The sequence below is a fragment of the Mus caroli genome, unplaced genomic scaffold, assembly GCF_978045245.1.
Source record: "Mus caroli unplaced genomic scaffold, Mus_caroli_1 scaffold_8, whole genome shotgun sequence".
Classification (NCBI taxonomy): domain Eukaryota; kingdom Metazoa; phylum Chordata; class Mammalia; order Rodentia; family Muridae; genus Mus; species Mus caroli.
Window position 1 is genome coordinate 116,743,851 of NW_028227263.1, and position 17,801 is coordinate 116,761,651.

At 53.5% G+C, this 17,801-nt stretch overlaps 1 protein-coding gene across 2 annotated transcripts; it reads right to left on the reverse strand.

Annotated features, from left to right (window-relative positions):
• Positions 1 to 978: 978 nt before the first annotated feature.
• Lrfn1 (leucine rich repeat and fibronectin type III domain containing 1) lies at positions 979 to 16,628 on the reverse strand. Of its 2 annotated transcripts, none has more exons than XM_029479168.2 (5): positions 16,540 to 16,628; positions 14,039 to 14,071; positions 10,356 to 10,410; positions 8,306 to 9,742; positions 979 to 2,579 (listed from the first exon to the last, which is right to left on the reverse strand). In XM_029479168.2, the coding sequence occupies exons 4-5, from the start codon at positions 9,709 to 9,711 to the stop codon at positions 1,685 to 1,687; spliced, it is 2,301 nt and encodes a 766-aa protein (XP_029335028.1). In that variant the 5' UTR covers positions 9,712 to 9,742; positions 10,356 to 10,410; positions 14,039 to 14,071; positions 16,540 to 16,628; the 3' UTR covers positions 979 to 1,684. The 2 variants fall into 2 exon arrangements, with proteins under 2 accessions (XP_029335028.1, XP_021023924.1); XM_021168265.3 differs by lacking the exon at positions 16,540 to 16,628 and adding an exon at positions 16,248 to 16,310.
• Positions 16,629 to 17,801: the final 1,173 nt, after the last annotated feature.

The following is a 17,801-nucleotide window of genomic DNA, read 5'->3' on the forward strand; positions in this document are numbered from 1 at the left end:
ACACACATGCATATATAGAGGCTAGCCTAACCTATATAGGGGTTTTCCAGGGCAATCCAGTGCTACCCAGGAGACTGTCGAAATGAATTGCACACACTCAGGTATGTATGTATGTATGTGCTTGGTGTGTTTGAGATGTCTCAGCGAACAGTGTTTGTCATGCAAACATGGGGCAGTTCAGACCCCCAAATACACTCAGGAAATCATCTATAAATCCAGTATGGAGGCAGAAGTGGATAGTGGAGGACCCTGGAGTTCACTGGCCAGCCAGTCTAACCTAACTGATGAGCTACAATGAGACTCTGTCTCAAAAAATGAGGGGGGTGACAGAGGAAGACATCCATTACCTTTGACCCCCGCACTCACATATGGGTGACCGCACCAACTCATGTGGATACGTACCCACATACTAAATCATTAAGTGAATAGTGCATGTAGAATTGCTGCTTTTTTTTTTTTAATGTTGTTTTGAGATTCACTTACTATGTAGCCCTAGCTTGTCTGGAACTCATTCTGTAGACCAGGCTGGCCTCAAGATCACAGAGATTCCCCCCCCCCCCCCCAGCCTCTGCCTCCTGAGTTTTGGGCTTAAAGTCAAGGACTATTATGACCAGCTGGAATCAATATTAAATAAATTAATCTCAATTTTCCACCCTCTGGTTATGCCAGGACATGTTATCTATTCCACCTGGCCTCAGCGTCCGCATCTCTAAGATGGGCTAGCAGTATGGATGTCCTAGGATAATTGTGATGGTTTAAAGTGACCAACATACTGGCCATCTGTCACTATCATTTTTTTTGTTTCTCCCCACCTCCGAGTCTGCCTGCGAGTCTCCCCATTCCCATTGTCATGTTCTCTTCAGTCTGATTCAGAGCCCCTCCCTCGCCCTCCCCCCCGTCCCCAAAAACACACACTCACACACTGGTCAGCAGAGCCGCCTCAGACACAGAAAAAAGTTTAATTCTGCTGCGGCGGAGGGTCCCGGCTCCGAGAAGGGGATTTGGTTTTTGTTTGTGTGGGGATTCATTGTGGGGCTAAGGAAGGTAGAGAGAAGAGTCTGGTCCTTCTGTGGGACCTGCCCGGAAGATGGTGAGGACAGGGAACCGGGAAAGACAAGGACACTGGACAAAAAAAATAAACAAGGGAGGGCGGAGGGAGAAGAGACGACCATGGGACAGAAAAAAAGGGAGACAAGTAGGGAAGGACTTAAAACAGACGACAGAGGGCAGGAAAGACAAGGACGTAGGAGGAAAAAAAGGAGAAGCCCCTCCCTCCAAACCAGACTGGTGGGACCAGGGATGGGGCTGAGTGAGGGGACTGGAGGCTTTGGAGGCCGCCGCGGGGCAGAAGAGATCTAGTCCAGCCAGATACAAGGAATGGGCCCCTCGCCCCTGCCCCAGGGTCCCGGGTAGGGTAGGGGACTCGTGTCTCAGTGCTGCAGTGTGGGGGGGCCCCGCCCCTCCCCGCGCTTCGCTGTGTAAGGCACCGGCTCCGGCGAGGTCCGCGAGCGCGCGGGGGACGGGGCAGAGGAGTGGAGTCGGAGAGGCCGGCGACCTGCCACCAATCCCGAGGAAGGCCGGCCCCGCCCCTCGCGCGTCCCTTCTCTCCAGCCTCCCCCGCATCCGGCCGGGCTGGGCAACTAAGTGCGGCCCACAGGCGTCCCGGTGCCCGTGCGCCCGTCGCTCACACGGTACTCTCCAGCATCCATTCGGTGCTGGTGAAGGCCAGGCGTGCCCGGGCGGAGCCCAGCCCCAGGTCTCCGTCCTCCCCGGCCGCGCCCCCTCCGGCCCCGTCCAGGTGTGGCGTGGACCGGTGGCGCTTTGTCCGCCGGGCGCGGCGCGGGTAACTGTGACTCTGGAACAGCGCCCCGTAGTCCCCGTCGAAGGAATAGCGTTGTTGTGGCCTCGGCCGGGCCGGGGCTCCCCCAGGAACCAGAGCTAGCGTTGGGGGCGCTGAAGTTGGAGGCCCCAAGGCCCCCGAACGGCTCCTTCGAGGGCCGGTCATGGCCCTAGATTCCTCCCCAGAAGTTTCCTCGGAGGGCAGCAAGCACAGCGAGGTGGCGGAGCCACCCAGAGAGCGTCCAAGCACCACCTCTAGCTCAGTGGAAGTCGCCTCGGCCTCCATGGCCTTTGCCTCGATGGCTGCAGGGACAGCCACCTCCCGCAGCGCCTCGTAGCGGTCTGGAGCTGGTGGGGCGGAGGCCTGCTGCGCACCTGCGCCGTTGGTCTGAGAGCACACGTGGCTGACCCGAGGGGGCGTCCTGGACGTCCCCTTAATGCGGCGGCTGTCCCCATCGCCGTACACCTTGTAGCGAATCATGAGCAGAACGATGAAAACGAGGACCGAGGCTACGATGACGCCCCCGATGGCGATGATCATGGTGCCGCCCAAGAAGTGGGCCCTCAGCGGGCGGCATGGTGCAGGATCTCCCGCGGTGGTGAATTGCACACAGCCCACCACTCTGGTAGCCGGCAGAGCGGTGGCCCCGTCGTCGTAGACTGCCAACACACACAAATCATAGGCGCGGCCAGCCGCCAGGTCATTCACTAGGAAGGTCTGGCTGGTAGAAGGGATCATCCTGTGGAAAGGGGTACAATCAGGACGCAGTTAGCCCCACTCTTAACCATGTCCCTTCACTTTACACCCTAACTGTGGGAAACCATGGTACTGGGGTCTACACAGACTACAGGATCCATTCAAGTCAATATAATGCCAGCCTCTCTTCACTGCTCCAGACCACACCCCCTCATCTATATGCCACGCCTCCAGAACCACCGGACTTTAGCATCACCTACTGGGACTATCTCTGCTCTACCTTGGAATATTATCACTCACGATCCCTGTACATAGCTACCATTTAAGGAGATCAATGCTATGGCCACCACCACCCCCCCATCTGTGTGCCCTTCCTCCATTCAGATGGACATTGGAGTTAACGGTGGTGGACTGGTAGTCCCTGGTCTTCATCCAGCCTCCACCTCCTGAATGCTGGAATTTCAGGCTTACAGATGTGTACAAACATATTGGTTTGTCTGGTTTTGTTTTTGTGGTGATAGGGAACAAATCCAGGGCTTCCTGCAAGCACTCCACTCTCCTCTTTGATACACTCTTACCTTTCGGGAAGGGAGCATGCTGCAAGACCAGCCCCAGCTCCTGGCTCAGTTTCCAAAGCACCTAAGCTACATATTACCACTCACTGCCCTTCTAAGTTGCACTCTGGCTTACAAGCCATACCCCTTCAAGGCACCTTGAGACAGCTCCTCTAGAGGCAACCGGATGTTCTATGAACGCTCTTCGTTGTACCACCAGAATTCCAGGAACCAATTCACTCCCTCTACATACCCTCCACATACTCATCCACGACTGACTAAACTGTAGCCAAGCATGGGCTTCGTTCTTTGCTATAGCCTCCTCTCAAATAAGGTACATAGCATAGCAAAGTCCTTCAGTTAAATACCCGGGAGCCACCTCTCTGCCCTTTGCTAGCTCTGTGACCACACACCTGTTTCTTAACTTCTCTCTGCACCATTTCCCTCTAACAGGGACAATGAGAATCCCAATATCCTTGAGACAGCACAAGGAATGAATGAGTTAACGCGCCCAAACCAAGCCCAGATTGTCTAAGGATGTCACTGTGAGCTAATGTCCCATCCAGGGTTTCCAGCAACTCTGTGGGCTCCTACTCCAAGGATATCTGCCCATCTCTGTCTCTTTTTAGATTACATTTAGTCTACAACAATATCATTGTTAACTGGCCTGACCTCATCTAAATTACTTTGATTAACGTGTATTTACGTGTGTGCAAAGAGGAGATCAGCGGACAACTTGCAGGAGTCTGTTCTCTCCTTCCACCATATGTGACCCAGGGATTGAACTCGAATCTTGGGTCATCAGGCTTGGTAGAAAGTGCCTTAGGCCACTCAACCATCTCACCCGCTGCACCCTCTACATCCCTCTAAGATCCACCCTAGGGACATTCCCTCCCAGACTTAGGTGTCTTTTGATGAGCATATCTTGGCACAGTCTGTTTGGGCTACTTCCAGCCTCAGGGAATCCAGAGTGTGGAGTGTGCCCTGACTGGCATGCGCTGCAACCAACCGCGCAAGCTCTCCTCTCCTGCCAAGGCTCTTAGTGGCTCACCAGAGACAAGCACCGCCCCTTCCTCTGCTTGAGACCATGCAGAACAAGTTCCACCTCCTCCAAAAAGCCATGCCTTGTCTCTGAGCGAGCTTACCTGTCAGAGCTCCACAGGCCTGCCAGTGGGGCTGCCTGCTGGTCCTGAGACCCTCTCCAAGAAGGTCCCTGCCATCTGGCACAACCCCCTACCCTAGGACTTCAAGCATAGGTCCCACCCTCCCCCAAAGACCCCACATTAAGTTCTTCATTTTTCATAAATCACCCACCTCAAGCTGCCCTGACCCCCTTCTTGGCTGTAACCTTCCCTTTTCTTCTCCTAGAGGCTTGGATTTCCTTGGTTCTTCTCCCCAAATAACCAGTTGCCAGGGGCTCCCCCCTTTTCAAGGACAGTCACTGGCTCCTTAAGAAAGCCTGGGCCCACGAGTCTCTCATTGGCTGTCAGACCAGAGCAAGCAGCTGAGCAGGCTTCTTGTTGGATGTCACCTCAGCCCATGGCTGCAGAGAGGAAGTTAACCCCTGCAGTGCCATCCTATCTGTACAAGCATCTGCAAAGGAGGATGCAGGATAGAACTGGGGCCCTCGGGGAAGAAGTATCCTTGCCCAACTGAGGAGAAGCGACCACCAAGATCTGCTTACATACTGGGTCTGGAGCTTTCCCCGACCCTGCCACACTATGGCTATGGATCAGAGAGGAGAGCGATGAAAAGCCACACAATCCAAATGACAGAAATGCATCATCCATCTCCCCACCATCCCTGCCTGGCAAACACTAGGTATTCAATAAGTGTGCATTCAAGCATATGAAAGACAGCTCTGCCGCTCTCTGTGAGAGCAAATGATCTCTCCCACAGAGCATCAAGTTCTGTGACTGAAAAGAAAGAGAAATGAGGGTGTGGCTCAGTGGTAGAGCACCAGCCTAGAATCCCCCAGTGAGGGGCTGGGTTTATCACAGGAGGATTGCCTAGCATGTGTTAGGCCTTAAGGTCAATCAACAGTACCATAAAAATGAATGAATAAAAATAAAATAAAATAAAATAAAATAAAATAAAATAAAGGCTGGCCAGATAGCTCAGTGGATAAGGGAGCTTGCTACCAATGTAACAACCAGAATCTGACCCCTAAGACATGGTGGAAGGCGAGAACTGATTCTCACAAGATGTCCTCTGATTGCCATATGCATGTTATGGCACACGCGCACATATCTAGGGAGGGCTTCTGACACAATGTCCTCAGTCCTGACAGCCAAAGAAAATGAGGAAATGTGTACTTGGTGTAATGATATAGTCCCTGTAATCTCAGAAGATAATGACTTCTGTGCCAGCCTGGACTATATAGTGAGTTGAAGGCTAGCCTAGGCAAAAGCGTGCCTCAAAAACAAAAGCAGAGCCAAGGGAAGAGAGAGCCCCTGGCAAGCACACTGGCTGACAAGGATACAGATGGAGGCCAAGAGCCAGGCTTATCTTGAAGGGCTAAGCACACTCAAGTTCTTGGGGCTACCACTGACAGGGAAATGGCTCCCAACCCTCTAATAACCCAAAGAAAGTGAAGCCCAGGGCCAGGCACTCAGCAGACTCTACAGTGCAGAAGGAAGGCAAGAACAAGATGTTCCTCTTTAGCCAACAGCCATTTATCAAGTACCCACTGTGTATCATCCCTGCTGTGCCAGGGTCTGTGACTGGGACCCGTACGGACAAGCTATGAAGATGGAGGGACCACAGGGCTCAGGTACTGATTCCCAATGGGCCCCGCCCCTACCCACTGGGCTGTGTATTCCCTCAGGACAGGGACTGGTCTAATGGTCTCCTCAGGGCGCAGGTGCCAATGGTCACAATGGAAGCAGCCATTTTATTTTATTTTACTTTATTGGGTTTTTTGAGACAAGATCTCACTGTGTAGCCCAGGCTGACCTCAAAGGCACTGCATAAGCCAGACTGACCTTGAACTGAAGATCCTCCTGCTCAGCATCCCAAGGGCTTGGACCACAAGCATGTGGCACCAATGTCTAACTCAGAGCTGGGGTTTGTTTTTTAATTCAGGAAGCACATATAATGAATACCTACTGTTTCCCAAGTAAGGATGGAAAGGGGTTAGGTAATTATTTCTTTATAAACTTTTATTTCAGGGCCAGGCGGTGATGGCACAGGTCATTTTTCCCAGCGCTCAGGCAGAAGCAAGCGGCACTCTGATTTCAAGGCCATCCTGGTCTACATAGTGAGTTCCAGGACAGCTAGAACTACAAAGAGAGACCCTGTCAATAATAACAATAACAATAATAATAATAAAATATACTCTTATTCTATGCATTTCTATCTTTTCTTCTCTATGACTCAGAGCCACGCCCAACTCAGGGCCCCCAGTACAGCACAGTCGAAATGCCTAGTGGGAAAGGAGGAAGAGAAAGTAGAGACAGACAAGGAAGAGAAAAAGACAACAAACTCTGGAGATTGTGAGGAAAAACAACGGACATGTGTCTATAACCCTCTGACAGTGGCTTCTAATCAGGGTGGGTATGGAAATAATTCGTAGGCACTGGTTAGTGTTTTAGCACTTTGAAACAAACTAGGCTTATCCGTTAATCTGAACTGAAACAATGTTTCCATCAGACTGGCCTGTAAGGGGAGGGGGGCGGTCCTTGATTAATGATTGACATAGGATGGGAGGGTCCAGCTCACTGTAGTTATTCCCACCACTGGGAATGTTATATAAGGTGGTCCTGGGTCGTTATATAAGAAAGCAGGCTGAGTAAGCCATGGGGAGCAAGCCAGTAAGCAGCACTCCTCCGTGGCCTTCGGGTTCCTGCCCCGAGTTCCTGCTCTCACTTCTCGCATTGATGAACTTGTGACCTTTGAGCTGTAAGATTGAAAAATAAACCTTTTCCTCCCCAACTTGCTTTTGTTGTTTTTTGTCTTTTGTAATTGTTGTTGTTGGACAAGGTTTTTCTGTGTAGCAACTCACTCTGTAGACCAGGACATCCTCAAACTTAGAGGTCCATCTGCCTCTCCCTCCAAAGTAATGGGATTAAAGGCGTGCATGTACTACCACCGCCTGGCTTGGTCATGGTGTTTATCAAAGCAATAGAAACTAAACTAGAACATTATGTTTCTATTTTTCTCACGCTTTTTGCTTTCTGTTTCTATAATGTAGGGGACTAGAATAGCAGTATTGACAGAAATAGAAATATAACTATAAACATGTGTGTTTTATGTGGCATAATGTTAACTAGTGGGACTCATGATCAAAGGCCTCTGGAGATCAAGTGATGTTGACCATGAACTCCGTGAGATATTTATTGTTTGGCAGTACTGGGATGGAACTCAGTGCCTTCCCCAGCTTAGCAAGTGCTCTGCAGAACCACGCCCCAGGCCCTCACTGGGGGATTCTAGGCAGGGGCTCTACCACTGAGCCACGCCCCAGGCCCTCACTGGGGGATTCTAGGCAGGGGCTCTACCACTGAGCCACGCCCCCAGCCCCTCACTGGGGGATTCTAGGCAGGGGCTCTACCACTGAGCCACGCCCCCAGCCCCTCACTGGGAGATTCTAGGCAGGGGCTCTACCACTGAGCCACGCCCCCAGCCCCTCACTGGGGGATTCTAGGCAGGGGCTCTACCACTGAGCCACGCCCCCCAGCCCCTCACTGGGGGATTCTAGGCAGGGGCTCTACCACTGAGACACACCCCTCAGCCCCTCACTGGGGGATTGTAGGCAAGGGCCCTACCACTGAGTCACACCCCAGCCCCTCCCTGAGCGGGGCTCTACTTTGACGACACCCTAGCTTCTTAATATCTCATTATAACTGTGCTACATCTCCAGCTGTCTTTTTTTCTACTTTTTAAATTTTTGAAGTATCTCAAAGTTGTCCAGGCAAGCTTTGTCCTTGCTGTCTTCCTGCCTCAACTCCCCAAAATCTAGGATACCAATCCTAAAGCATCAGTCCCTGCTCTTTGTTATAACTCCACTGTCCAGCCCTGCACTGGCTCATGCTAAGTATTACACAAACATATCCTAAGTGCATGAAATACAAAGACTGCGGGGGGGGGGGGCGCACTACAGGCCTATCCAGAGCTGGAACTAAGCAAGGTCAAGGGGGATGAATGGGCAGGTGAGAGGAAAGGAGGACAGGATGTCAGGGTTAGAGAGGAGGTCCCGGAGCTGCAGTACCACACTCACCTGTAGACTAGGGAGTCATCCGCAGAGCTGTTGTATTGCACTTGGTACATACGGATGCCAGGCACTGGCCTCTGGGCCGGCCAGCGGATGAGCACAGAGCTGGACGTGAGTTCAGCAGCCACAAGCCTGCGCTCAGTGGCTGAGTCGTTGGCACCAGGTCTGCCTGGTGTGGCGATGTCAGAAGAACCAGGTTCGGTGAGAGGCGGCGGGGCAGCAGGTGGGGGCGCCATCAGTGGCAGAGGTACCACACACACCTCCACAGGTGCCGTGGCTTCCCCCGCAGCATTGGAGGCTATGCAAGTGAAGGTACCGCTGTCCCTCAGGGTGGTGATAGTCACATCCAGCGTTCCGTCACCACGGACCCGAGTCCGGCTGGAGTTCCCCAACAGCCGCCCATCAGGTGCCACCCAATGCACCACGGGCTCGGGGTCACCCACAGCCCGGCAGCGCAGACTGACAGCCTGGCCCTCTACCACCAGAGCGCGGCCCCCTGCTTGCCGTGTGATGAGCGGGGGCTCACATAGAAATTCCTCCTCCGGGATGGACCAGAAATAGCGGTCAGTGAGATGCTCGGGCGTGGCACACGTCTCCAAGTCGTCCTCCCTGGTCAGGCGCCGAAGCCAAAGCAGTTCACAGTTGCAGTGCAGCGGGTTGCCACCGAAGCTGACCGTCAATGGGGTAGGTGGCTTGGGCCCACCGCCCTGGGACCTCAGGAACAGTCCGTCGGGGGGCAATTTATGTAGACGGTTGGAGGTCATGTCCAAGCGCACAAGTTTGTGCAGCTGCACGAAGGTGCCCTCCGCAATGTGATCAATGAGGTTGTGGTCCAGCGTGAGGGTGTTCAAGTTCACCATCTGACCCACCGCCTCCCATGGCAGTGCCTCCAGGTTGTTGTAGGACAGATCCAGGTCCTCCACGGTGGATAGGAAGGCATCAAAGGCTGCCGACTCCACCTTACGGATCTGATTGTTGCCGAGGATCAAGTGGCGGAGGTTACCCAAGCCCCGGAGCTGATCCCCTCGCACCTCTGCCAGGCGGTTGCTGTCAAGGTGCAGGGCCCGGAGAGCCCGGAGGTCAGCAAAGGCGCCGGCTGCTACCTGGCCAATGGTGTTGCGAGACAGGGTGAGGTGGACCAGGCTGGTCATATTGGCGAAGTCTCGACGACGCACAGCCGCAATGAAGTTGTCAGTGAGCCGCAGCTCTACCACACGCCTGTCGATGGCGGGTGGCACGAAGAGCAGGCCCGTCTTCGCACACAGCATGGTCAGCGTAGGTGCCACGTTCTGACAGATGCAGCGACCGGGGCAGGGCTGGCTGCGAGATGCTCCTGCCCAGAGCAACAGCAGAAAGGGAAGAGCAGCAGGTGGTGGCGAGAAGAGCCCGGAGGAGAAGGGGCCTGGAGCCATGGTGCAGGGGGGAGGCAGGAGTGGGAGAGACCTGGAGGGAAGGAAGATAGTCAACTGGGGTGTGCTGCTGAGAGTCAAACTGGATCTTTTATTCCCCAATGAATGGGCTCTGGACAACAGATTTCAAAGCAGCTAGCATACAGGGCCACCTTTTTTCTTTCTTCCTGTGGTTGTTTGTTTGTTTGTATAGAGTCTGATAATATAGCCTGGCCTGGCCTGAAACTTGCTTTGTAGACCAGGCTAACTTCAAAAGCATAGAGATCAGCCTGCCCCTGCCTCCCCAGGGTTAGGATTAAAGGAATGTGCCACCACCTTGGCGTTTCTTTTTCTGAGATAAAGTTTCACTGTATATTCCAGGTTGGCTTTGAACTCAGAATCTTCCTGTGTCTGCCTTCCAAGGGCAAGAATTACAGATCTGGGCCAAAGCACCCAGATCTGGTTACAATATTTCCATAGTAATTGGCAAACCACCACTGCATTACTCCGATGTCCTCAGCCCTGCCACCTATCATGCCTCTTGGAGCTCCCCAACATCCCATGACCTCCCAGCCCACCAGATACTCTGAAATCACCATTGGCTGAGATGTAGGACCAAAGACGTCCAACATACAACTCCTAGTTCAAATTCCAGCTGTGATACTTACTAGCTGTGTGACCTGGGGCAAGTGTCTGAACCTCTCTGAATCTCGGTTTCTTCATCTGTAAAATAGAGAGAGAGAGAAAAAAACAGGCCCTACTTTGGTGAGGATTATGTACACTCATGAGCAAGTACATAAGAAGGGTTTAACACATAACAATTGTTAGCTGCAACACCACTGGGTGCCTACTGATAACAATGACAGACCTGGGCCTGTGCGTTATGGTAAGAGAAAATGTTTTCATTTTAAATATTATTCTGAATATTGCATGCGTGTGGCTGGGTCAGAGGACAACCTTGTGGAACTGAGTCTTTCATTGCACCTTCATGTGGCTTCCAGGAATCGAACTTAGGTTACTAGGCTTGTGCAGCAAGCTCCTTCACCTGCTACGCTGTCTTGCTGACCTGCAAGGGCATTAAAATCAAATGCGTCCAAGTAAAACTTCCGACTCTCTCCTTTGCTAACTCTGGGAGGCCACAGCAATGATCCCCATGCCTACGCCAAAGTCTATTTTTCTTCCTTTTTAAATGTTTTGTTGTTATTTTTCACCTGTTTGTTTGAGCCACGGTAGCAGTAGTAGGCTGTCCAGACTAGTTTTGAACTCACAAGCCTTCTCAGGCAATAAGGTCTCACTCTGTAGCCTAGGCTGGCCAGGAATCCATCTGCCTCTGACTCTCAAGTGCTGGGACTAAGGGTGTGCATGCAACACACTTATCCTGTTCGGTTTTTTGTTGTTGTTGTTGTTGTTGTTGTTGTTGTTGAGACAGGGTTTCTCTGTGAAGTCCTAGCTGTCCTGGAACTCGCCCTGTAAACCAGGCTGTCCTGGAGCTCACAGAGATCCACCTGCCTCTGCCACCTGAATGCTGGGACTAAAGGCATGTGCCACCATTGCCCGGTCCATCTCGTTCTTTAAGGCCTGACAGTATGTAGACCATGCTAGTCTAAACTTGCTATTGCTATACAGTTGAGACCAGCCTCGAACTCTTGATCCTTCTGCTTCAGCCTCCCAAGTACTGGGATTACAGGTGTGTGGTGCCACACACAGACAGGACAAAATCTCTTCACTTTATATATTAAAGCAGTAGCATACACACTGAGATCTTGCGTGGGAACCACTGAGTACAGGGCCTAGCTCACAATAAGCACTCAATGAAGGTTAAGGTCCTCCACATGAATTAATAGACAAAAAAGCTGAAAAGATGGGAAGACTTGAGAAAAAAAATATCAGAATTTGTGATCTCAGCCTGGAGAAGTCTTCCTCTGAGTGTGATTTCTTTTCTTTTTTTTTTTTTTTTTTTTGGTTTTTCGAGACAGGGTTTCTCTGTATAGCCCTGGCTGTCCTGGAACTCACTTTGTAGACCAGGCTGGCCTCGAACTCAGAAATTCACCTGCCTCTGCCTCCCGAGTGCTGGGATTAAAGGCGTGCGCCACCAACACCCGGCTCTGAGTGTGATTTCTTTCCAGGTTCATCTGAGCTCCCAAGCAGGGCTGACTGATATCAACTGGTACACAGGAGGCCCATACATGCCTACAGGCACATGCGTGTATGCATACACACTATGCCTCTGCTCCAGGCAAAACCTTCCGGCAGGGATTCCCCCCTCCTGCAGCTGCAACCCACGACATGTCGGCTCCCATCATAACACAGGGTGGGCGGCTGGGGGGTGGGGTAAAAGAGGAAAGGATGGGAAGGGGGCGTCCTGAAAGCTATTTTCATCCCACCCTGTCCTATACCCCAGCCCTTGCTGACCAACCTCTGAGGAATCTCTGTGGAATGGTAGCCATATGTGACCTTGATCTTTTTACCCAGGGGGAGAAGAATGGAACCAAGAAAGTCAGAGAAAGGCTGAGAGAGTCAGAAGGAAGCAAGTCGGGAGGAATGGGCTGACAGAGAGAGCAACTGAGAGTCAGACAAAAAGAGAAAGGATTTCCCAAGAAGATGGCACAGGTTCCAGGTATGATACGCTCAGCAGAACTTGTGCCTGGGATCCCCCAATGAAGGGCTGGGGGTGTGGCTCAGTGGGAGAGCCCCTGCCTAGAATCCTCCAGTGAGGGGCTGGGGCGTGGCTCAGTGGTAGAGCCCCTGCCTAGAATCCCCCAGTGAGGGGCTGGGGGCGTGGCTCAGTGGTGGAGCCTCTGCCTAGAATCCCCCAGTGAAGGGCTGGGGGCGTGGCTCAGTGGTAGAGCCCCTGCCTAGAATCCCCCAGTGAGGGCTGGGGGCGTGGCTCAGTGGTAGAGCCCCTGCCTAGAATCTCCCAGTGAGGGGCTGGGAGCGTGGCTCAGTGGTAGAGCCCCTGCCTAGAATCCCCCAGTGAGGGGCTGGGGGCGTGGCTCAGTGGTAGAGCCCCTGCCTAGAATCCCCCAGTGAGGGGCTGGGGTGTGGCTCAGTGGTGATATGCTTTCCTAACATGCTGGAGGTCCTGGATTCCATCCCCAACACTGCAAAAAGGGGACAGCCAGGTGTGGTGATAGATACCTATAATCCCAGCACTCAAGAGATTGAAAGATGCAGACCAACCTGGACTACATATGGAAACACTGTCTCAAGAAACCAAGGATACAATGAAAAGCCAGGTACCAGTGGGATAAAGAAACAAACAAACATCTGAGTGAAAAAGGAAACAGAAAAGAGACAGAGCCAGGGTGATAAAAAGAGGGAGGGGAGAGACAAGGAAGAAAGAGAGGAAGAAAGAGACAGGAGAGAGGAATGGGGCTGAGGAGAGAAACTGAGGCAGGGCCAGGGCAGCACATCTCTGAGCACCCCCACCCAGATTCCACTTTCCTCTCCCTCTAGGTTACTCTTCTGTACTAACTAGAAACCCCAGTCTGGAAGTTGAGCCTCTATCTCATTAGGAGCCCTGGCAGGGCATCTGCTTGCTTGGGGTCTCTAGGGCCCAAAACCCTGTTCTAAGACTTTCTCCTTGCACAGCTGCAAAGAAAACATCCTGAGCTTACCCAAAGGTAAGCTGACCACGGGTCAGACCCTGTCCCTCTGCCAGCGGTCACACTGGAAGGCCCAGGTATGCATGGCTTTGGGTGAAGCAGCATCCCCCTCTGTCTCTCCCATGACAATGATGGCCCCTGGTAACCTCACCGCACTTTGAAGAGGGCTTACTGAGAATATTTTGTAATGTGCTTAGGTTAGCTTTAGACTACATAAATGCTACATCAATGTTAGATGATGCTAACATATTGTGTGTGTGTGTGTGTGTGTGTGTGTGTGTGTGTGTGTGTGATGCTGGGGGTGAAACACAGAGCCTTGTGCATTCTAAGCAAATACTTTATGGCTAAGCCACACCCCCAGTCCCTCACTGATGGATTCTAGGCAAGTGCTCTACAAATGAGCTATATTCCCCCATTCATTGGGGTTATTTCACTCCGAGAAAAGTTCATGGAGCCTGGCTGATATAAAGGGACTCCACTTTCCTGATCATTTTACCTATCTTGAGAGATGTCACATCCTGACATATGGGTCCCTCTGAGCCTCCTGACCACCATGAGATGAACGCTTACCCAACTCCAATTCTCATAGGCTCATTTCTACTTTTCACTGGGAGTGGCCACCTGCCTCCCCAGACACTGTGGTATCCTGCACTTGGGTCCACTTAGGTAGAGCTCTGGGCCTGGGCTTGCTCACAACCAGTGCTCTTACCCCATATCTCTTCCCCAACCCAAGGTAGTATACTCACCTCTCTTCAAGGAGTCAGGGCCTGGGCCGGTACCTGCAAAAAAACAAAACCAGTTAGCATCTTCAAGCTCCTTTCTAGTCACCGAAAGCTACCTTGGAGATCATCTAAGCCAAGGGAATTCTTACAGCGATTACTTTCTCAGGCCTCCTGCTGTAGGGTCATCATACTCTCAGAGGGATCTAAAAGTCATGTCTAGACCTTAAGTGACTGGGTCTTAGGGTCCTGCATGTGAGCTTTGCCCTCTGAGGTCTCAGGATCTCTGAACCCTTATCCCTCCTGCACTGGTTCCTGACTATGGAATTTACCCACTCTTCTTAGCAGCTCTAGAATTCTACATTCCCAGCCTTCTCTTTTTGAGACTCTGAAATATGGGCCAGACATCTTTTCTTTTAGAACTTAAGAGTTTTCATCTGGGCTCCCCAACTTCAAAGACATGAGTGGTATCCAGAGTCTAGAAGCACTAGGATTCCTACCATCTCCTTTCTGTCCACATTTACACTGGGGGATCCATCCCGATCTATGTGAGTCCAAACCCGAGCTCGCCAGGGAACACCAGCCCAGTCTGGGTGCTCCGTACCCTTCAGGACACTGAGCCCAGGAGACAGTCACATTTGTGTTCCAGGACCACACACTACGCCTTGGTGTGCTACAGATCACACTCGCTAGACCCAGAATTAGGGTCAATCTTGTGCCCAAGGCACAGGTACACATGTATCTTGCAGAGATACAGGCCTAAACATACAGAACCTGGTCCCCAGAGACTAAAGTAGGAAAGGACTCCCAAGATAGACACACACCCTCAAGGCTGGCATATCTGCATACACCACTCATATGCACACACACACACACACACACACAGGCTATCCATTGCACACTCACAGATGTACAGATACAGAAAAGCCCACATGCCCCTTAATAGACAACCAGACAGCTACATCTATATAGCCTTTGCACACTTATCAACACACAGTGGCTCACACACATAAGACTCACCTTGCACAATGAAAGATACATTGGTGCACACTCATACACACCTAAACACATTCGTGCAACTTCACATTTTCCCACTGGGTAGTCATAGAGCAGATAAAGCACCAACAGACACACGCGTGCACAGTCAGTGCATGCCTCACACATGTACACAGAACCCCTGGCACGAACACACACTGACAAAGCAGGAAGCCATGAACAAGCACACTGGCACTTTGTAAGCACTCTAATAGGCTCACGCATGGCAGATACACTCAGGCCACAGTCCCATGAGGAACCAACACACTTGTAAATGCACACAAAATACCAAAGCCCAGAGCAGTCAACAGACCAGCTAGCTTCACACTCAGTCACTGCTACACATCCCTCATGGCCCTGGCTCTCCTGCCCCACCTACTTCCCAGGCCAAATACATTCTAACACCCCTTCCAGTCCCTGTTACACCCTTCTCCAAAAAGAATCGGGCACAAGCCAGGGCCAAAGGTCATATAGTTCAGCAGGTGGGATTCCATCAGGAAGAGATTGAGTCCCAAAGCCGGGTTCCAACAAGATTCTGCCACCAGGAACCCCCAGAGTTTCCCCAGCCTTACCATCAAGATATAGGCAACTGGGGCGCTATCTGCAGATGCCCGGCAGGTGGGGGAGTTAGGGTGGGGTGGGGTGGGAAGGGCCAGGTCTTCAACCCCACCCTCCACTCTCCAACCCTCAGCCCCCACCCCAGGGCCCATCTGTCCATCCCTCGGCCTCTCATTCCTCCATCTGTCCACCTCCCGGCCTCCCATCCCCCCCTCCCCAACCAGCCACGGAGAAGAGGAGAAAGACATGGCCGTCTCCCCCAAGGATCACTGAGGACCCCCCCTCCAGTTGACATGTACCGAGGGATCAGCCAAGTCCCCTCCCCCCCCCCAATCTATTCGGAGACCTGGCCCACTATGCGCTGAGCCTCAGCCCCCACCCCAGCAGGATACCTGACACAGACACACACACACACCCTTGGAGACATCCAACCCGCACATAACACACACACACACATACACACACACACGGACACACACAGAGACACACATATACACACACCCGAGCGAACACACCCGGCACCGCAGCCCCTCGCATGGACACCCAGCCGGACACAGACCCCCAACGCAGCCAGCCGCACGCGCGCACAGGCCCGCTGGGCCCCCCCGCCCCGCACACCTGGGCGCGCAGCCCCCGCACACACCTGCACACAGCCCCTCGGACGGGCGCGCCACAGCCCCCCAGATCCGGCGCCCCGGAGTGTGTGGGACACACGCGCGCACACACGCACACATGCACACATGCACACGCACGGCCGACCGCGGCCCCGCACACGCCCGGATGGCCACACCGGCGGGGCGCCCGGCACACACAGGGCCGCGGGCCGGCGCACGCCGGGCCCCGCCGCAGCGCCGCGGACACACGGGCACGCTCGTCCCCGCGCCCCCGCCCGCCGCCTCCAAAGAGCCCCCGGGGCCGCCGCGGGCCGCGCTCACCCAGCCCGGGGGAGGGGGCCCGGGGCCCGGCCCCACCGCCGCCGCCGCCGCCGCCTCGCGCCGCGCCATGGTGGGGGGAGGGCCGGGGGAGGGGGCGCGGTGCCGCGGGGCCGCCTCCCGCCCGCCTCCCGCCTCCCGCCCGCCCTCCCGCGCGCCGCCGCGCTCCGCCCTCCGCGTCGCCGCCGCAAGGGGGGAGGGGGCGCGGACCGGAGGTGGGGCGGCCACACTCACTCCCAGGTCGCCGCAGACCCCCTCTCCACTGCAGAGCGCCCTGGTCCAGCCCCCGCCCCGGCCCCACCCCTGTCCCCTAGACCACGCCCCAGCGGCTACTTGGACCCCTACACACACCCCTGCTCTCTCCATCACATCCTTAGAGTGCGGGTCTTTGAAGCCCCAGATCATGTTGGAGAGCCACCTGGAACCAGGAACTGTTCTACTCTTTTTCGTGACTTCAGACAGGGGTGGAGGCACACCCTGTCAGGAACCCTAAACCATACACCTCTAATTCCAGAAGCACCCCCCCCCCAGGTCATATCACAACATCCCAGGGGATCCAGATACCAACCTATCTCCCAGCCATCCTCAATCATACCCAAGGCTCAGATAGATGGTCCACAGACCACACCCCGGAATCCAGGGAGGACTCAGACTATATGTCCGTGTCCATAAAGAGCCTACCATAGCTTGATTCACTGGTGAACCCTGAGGAGCCACGCCATGTTTCATAGCCATCCAGAGTAAAAATTGATCCAACCCCAGCAATGTCTTCCCTCCATCAAGGACTTTAAACCGTTCCCTGCCCACCAGCAGCAATTGTATGGCCTGGCTAATGTCTGAGGAACGCCAACCGTCTCTTCTCCCTATGGGAAACCCTTAAACTTTCCTCATTTCCCCAATGATACCTCAGGTCTTCCTTTAACACTCTTGGGAACCTTGGAACTTTCACTCTGTCCCTTTCAGAGCACCCCTTCCTTGGTTTACCTCCGCCACCATTTGCTGTAGGTTTCTTCCCACCCCCACCTCACCCACCCCCACTCCACCCCTCACTCCCAGCAACCAGTCCTGCTGCCTTCAGCCCCCTGCAACCCCTTCCTCACTCTCACTCCTGTAGATCCCTGAATTCCTTGCTTATTCCTTGCTTGGACCTTCAGTATTTAACTCCTACCCCAGAGCCTACCTCCTGCCCTTTTCTCAGAGTTCACTGCGTGTCTCAGGCCATGTTCCTTCTCTTTCTGACATACACACAGGACTCCCAAACTCAG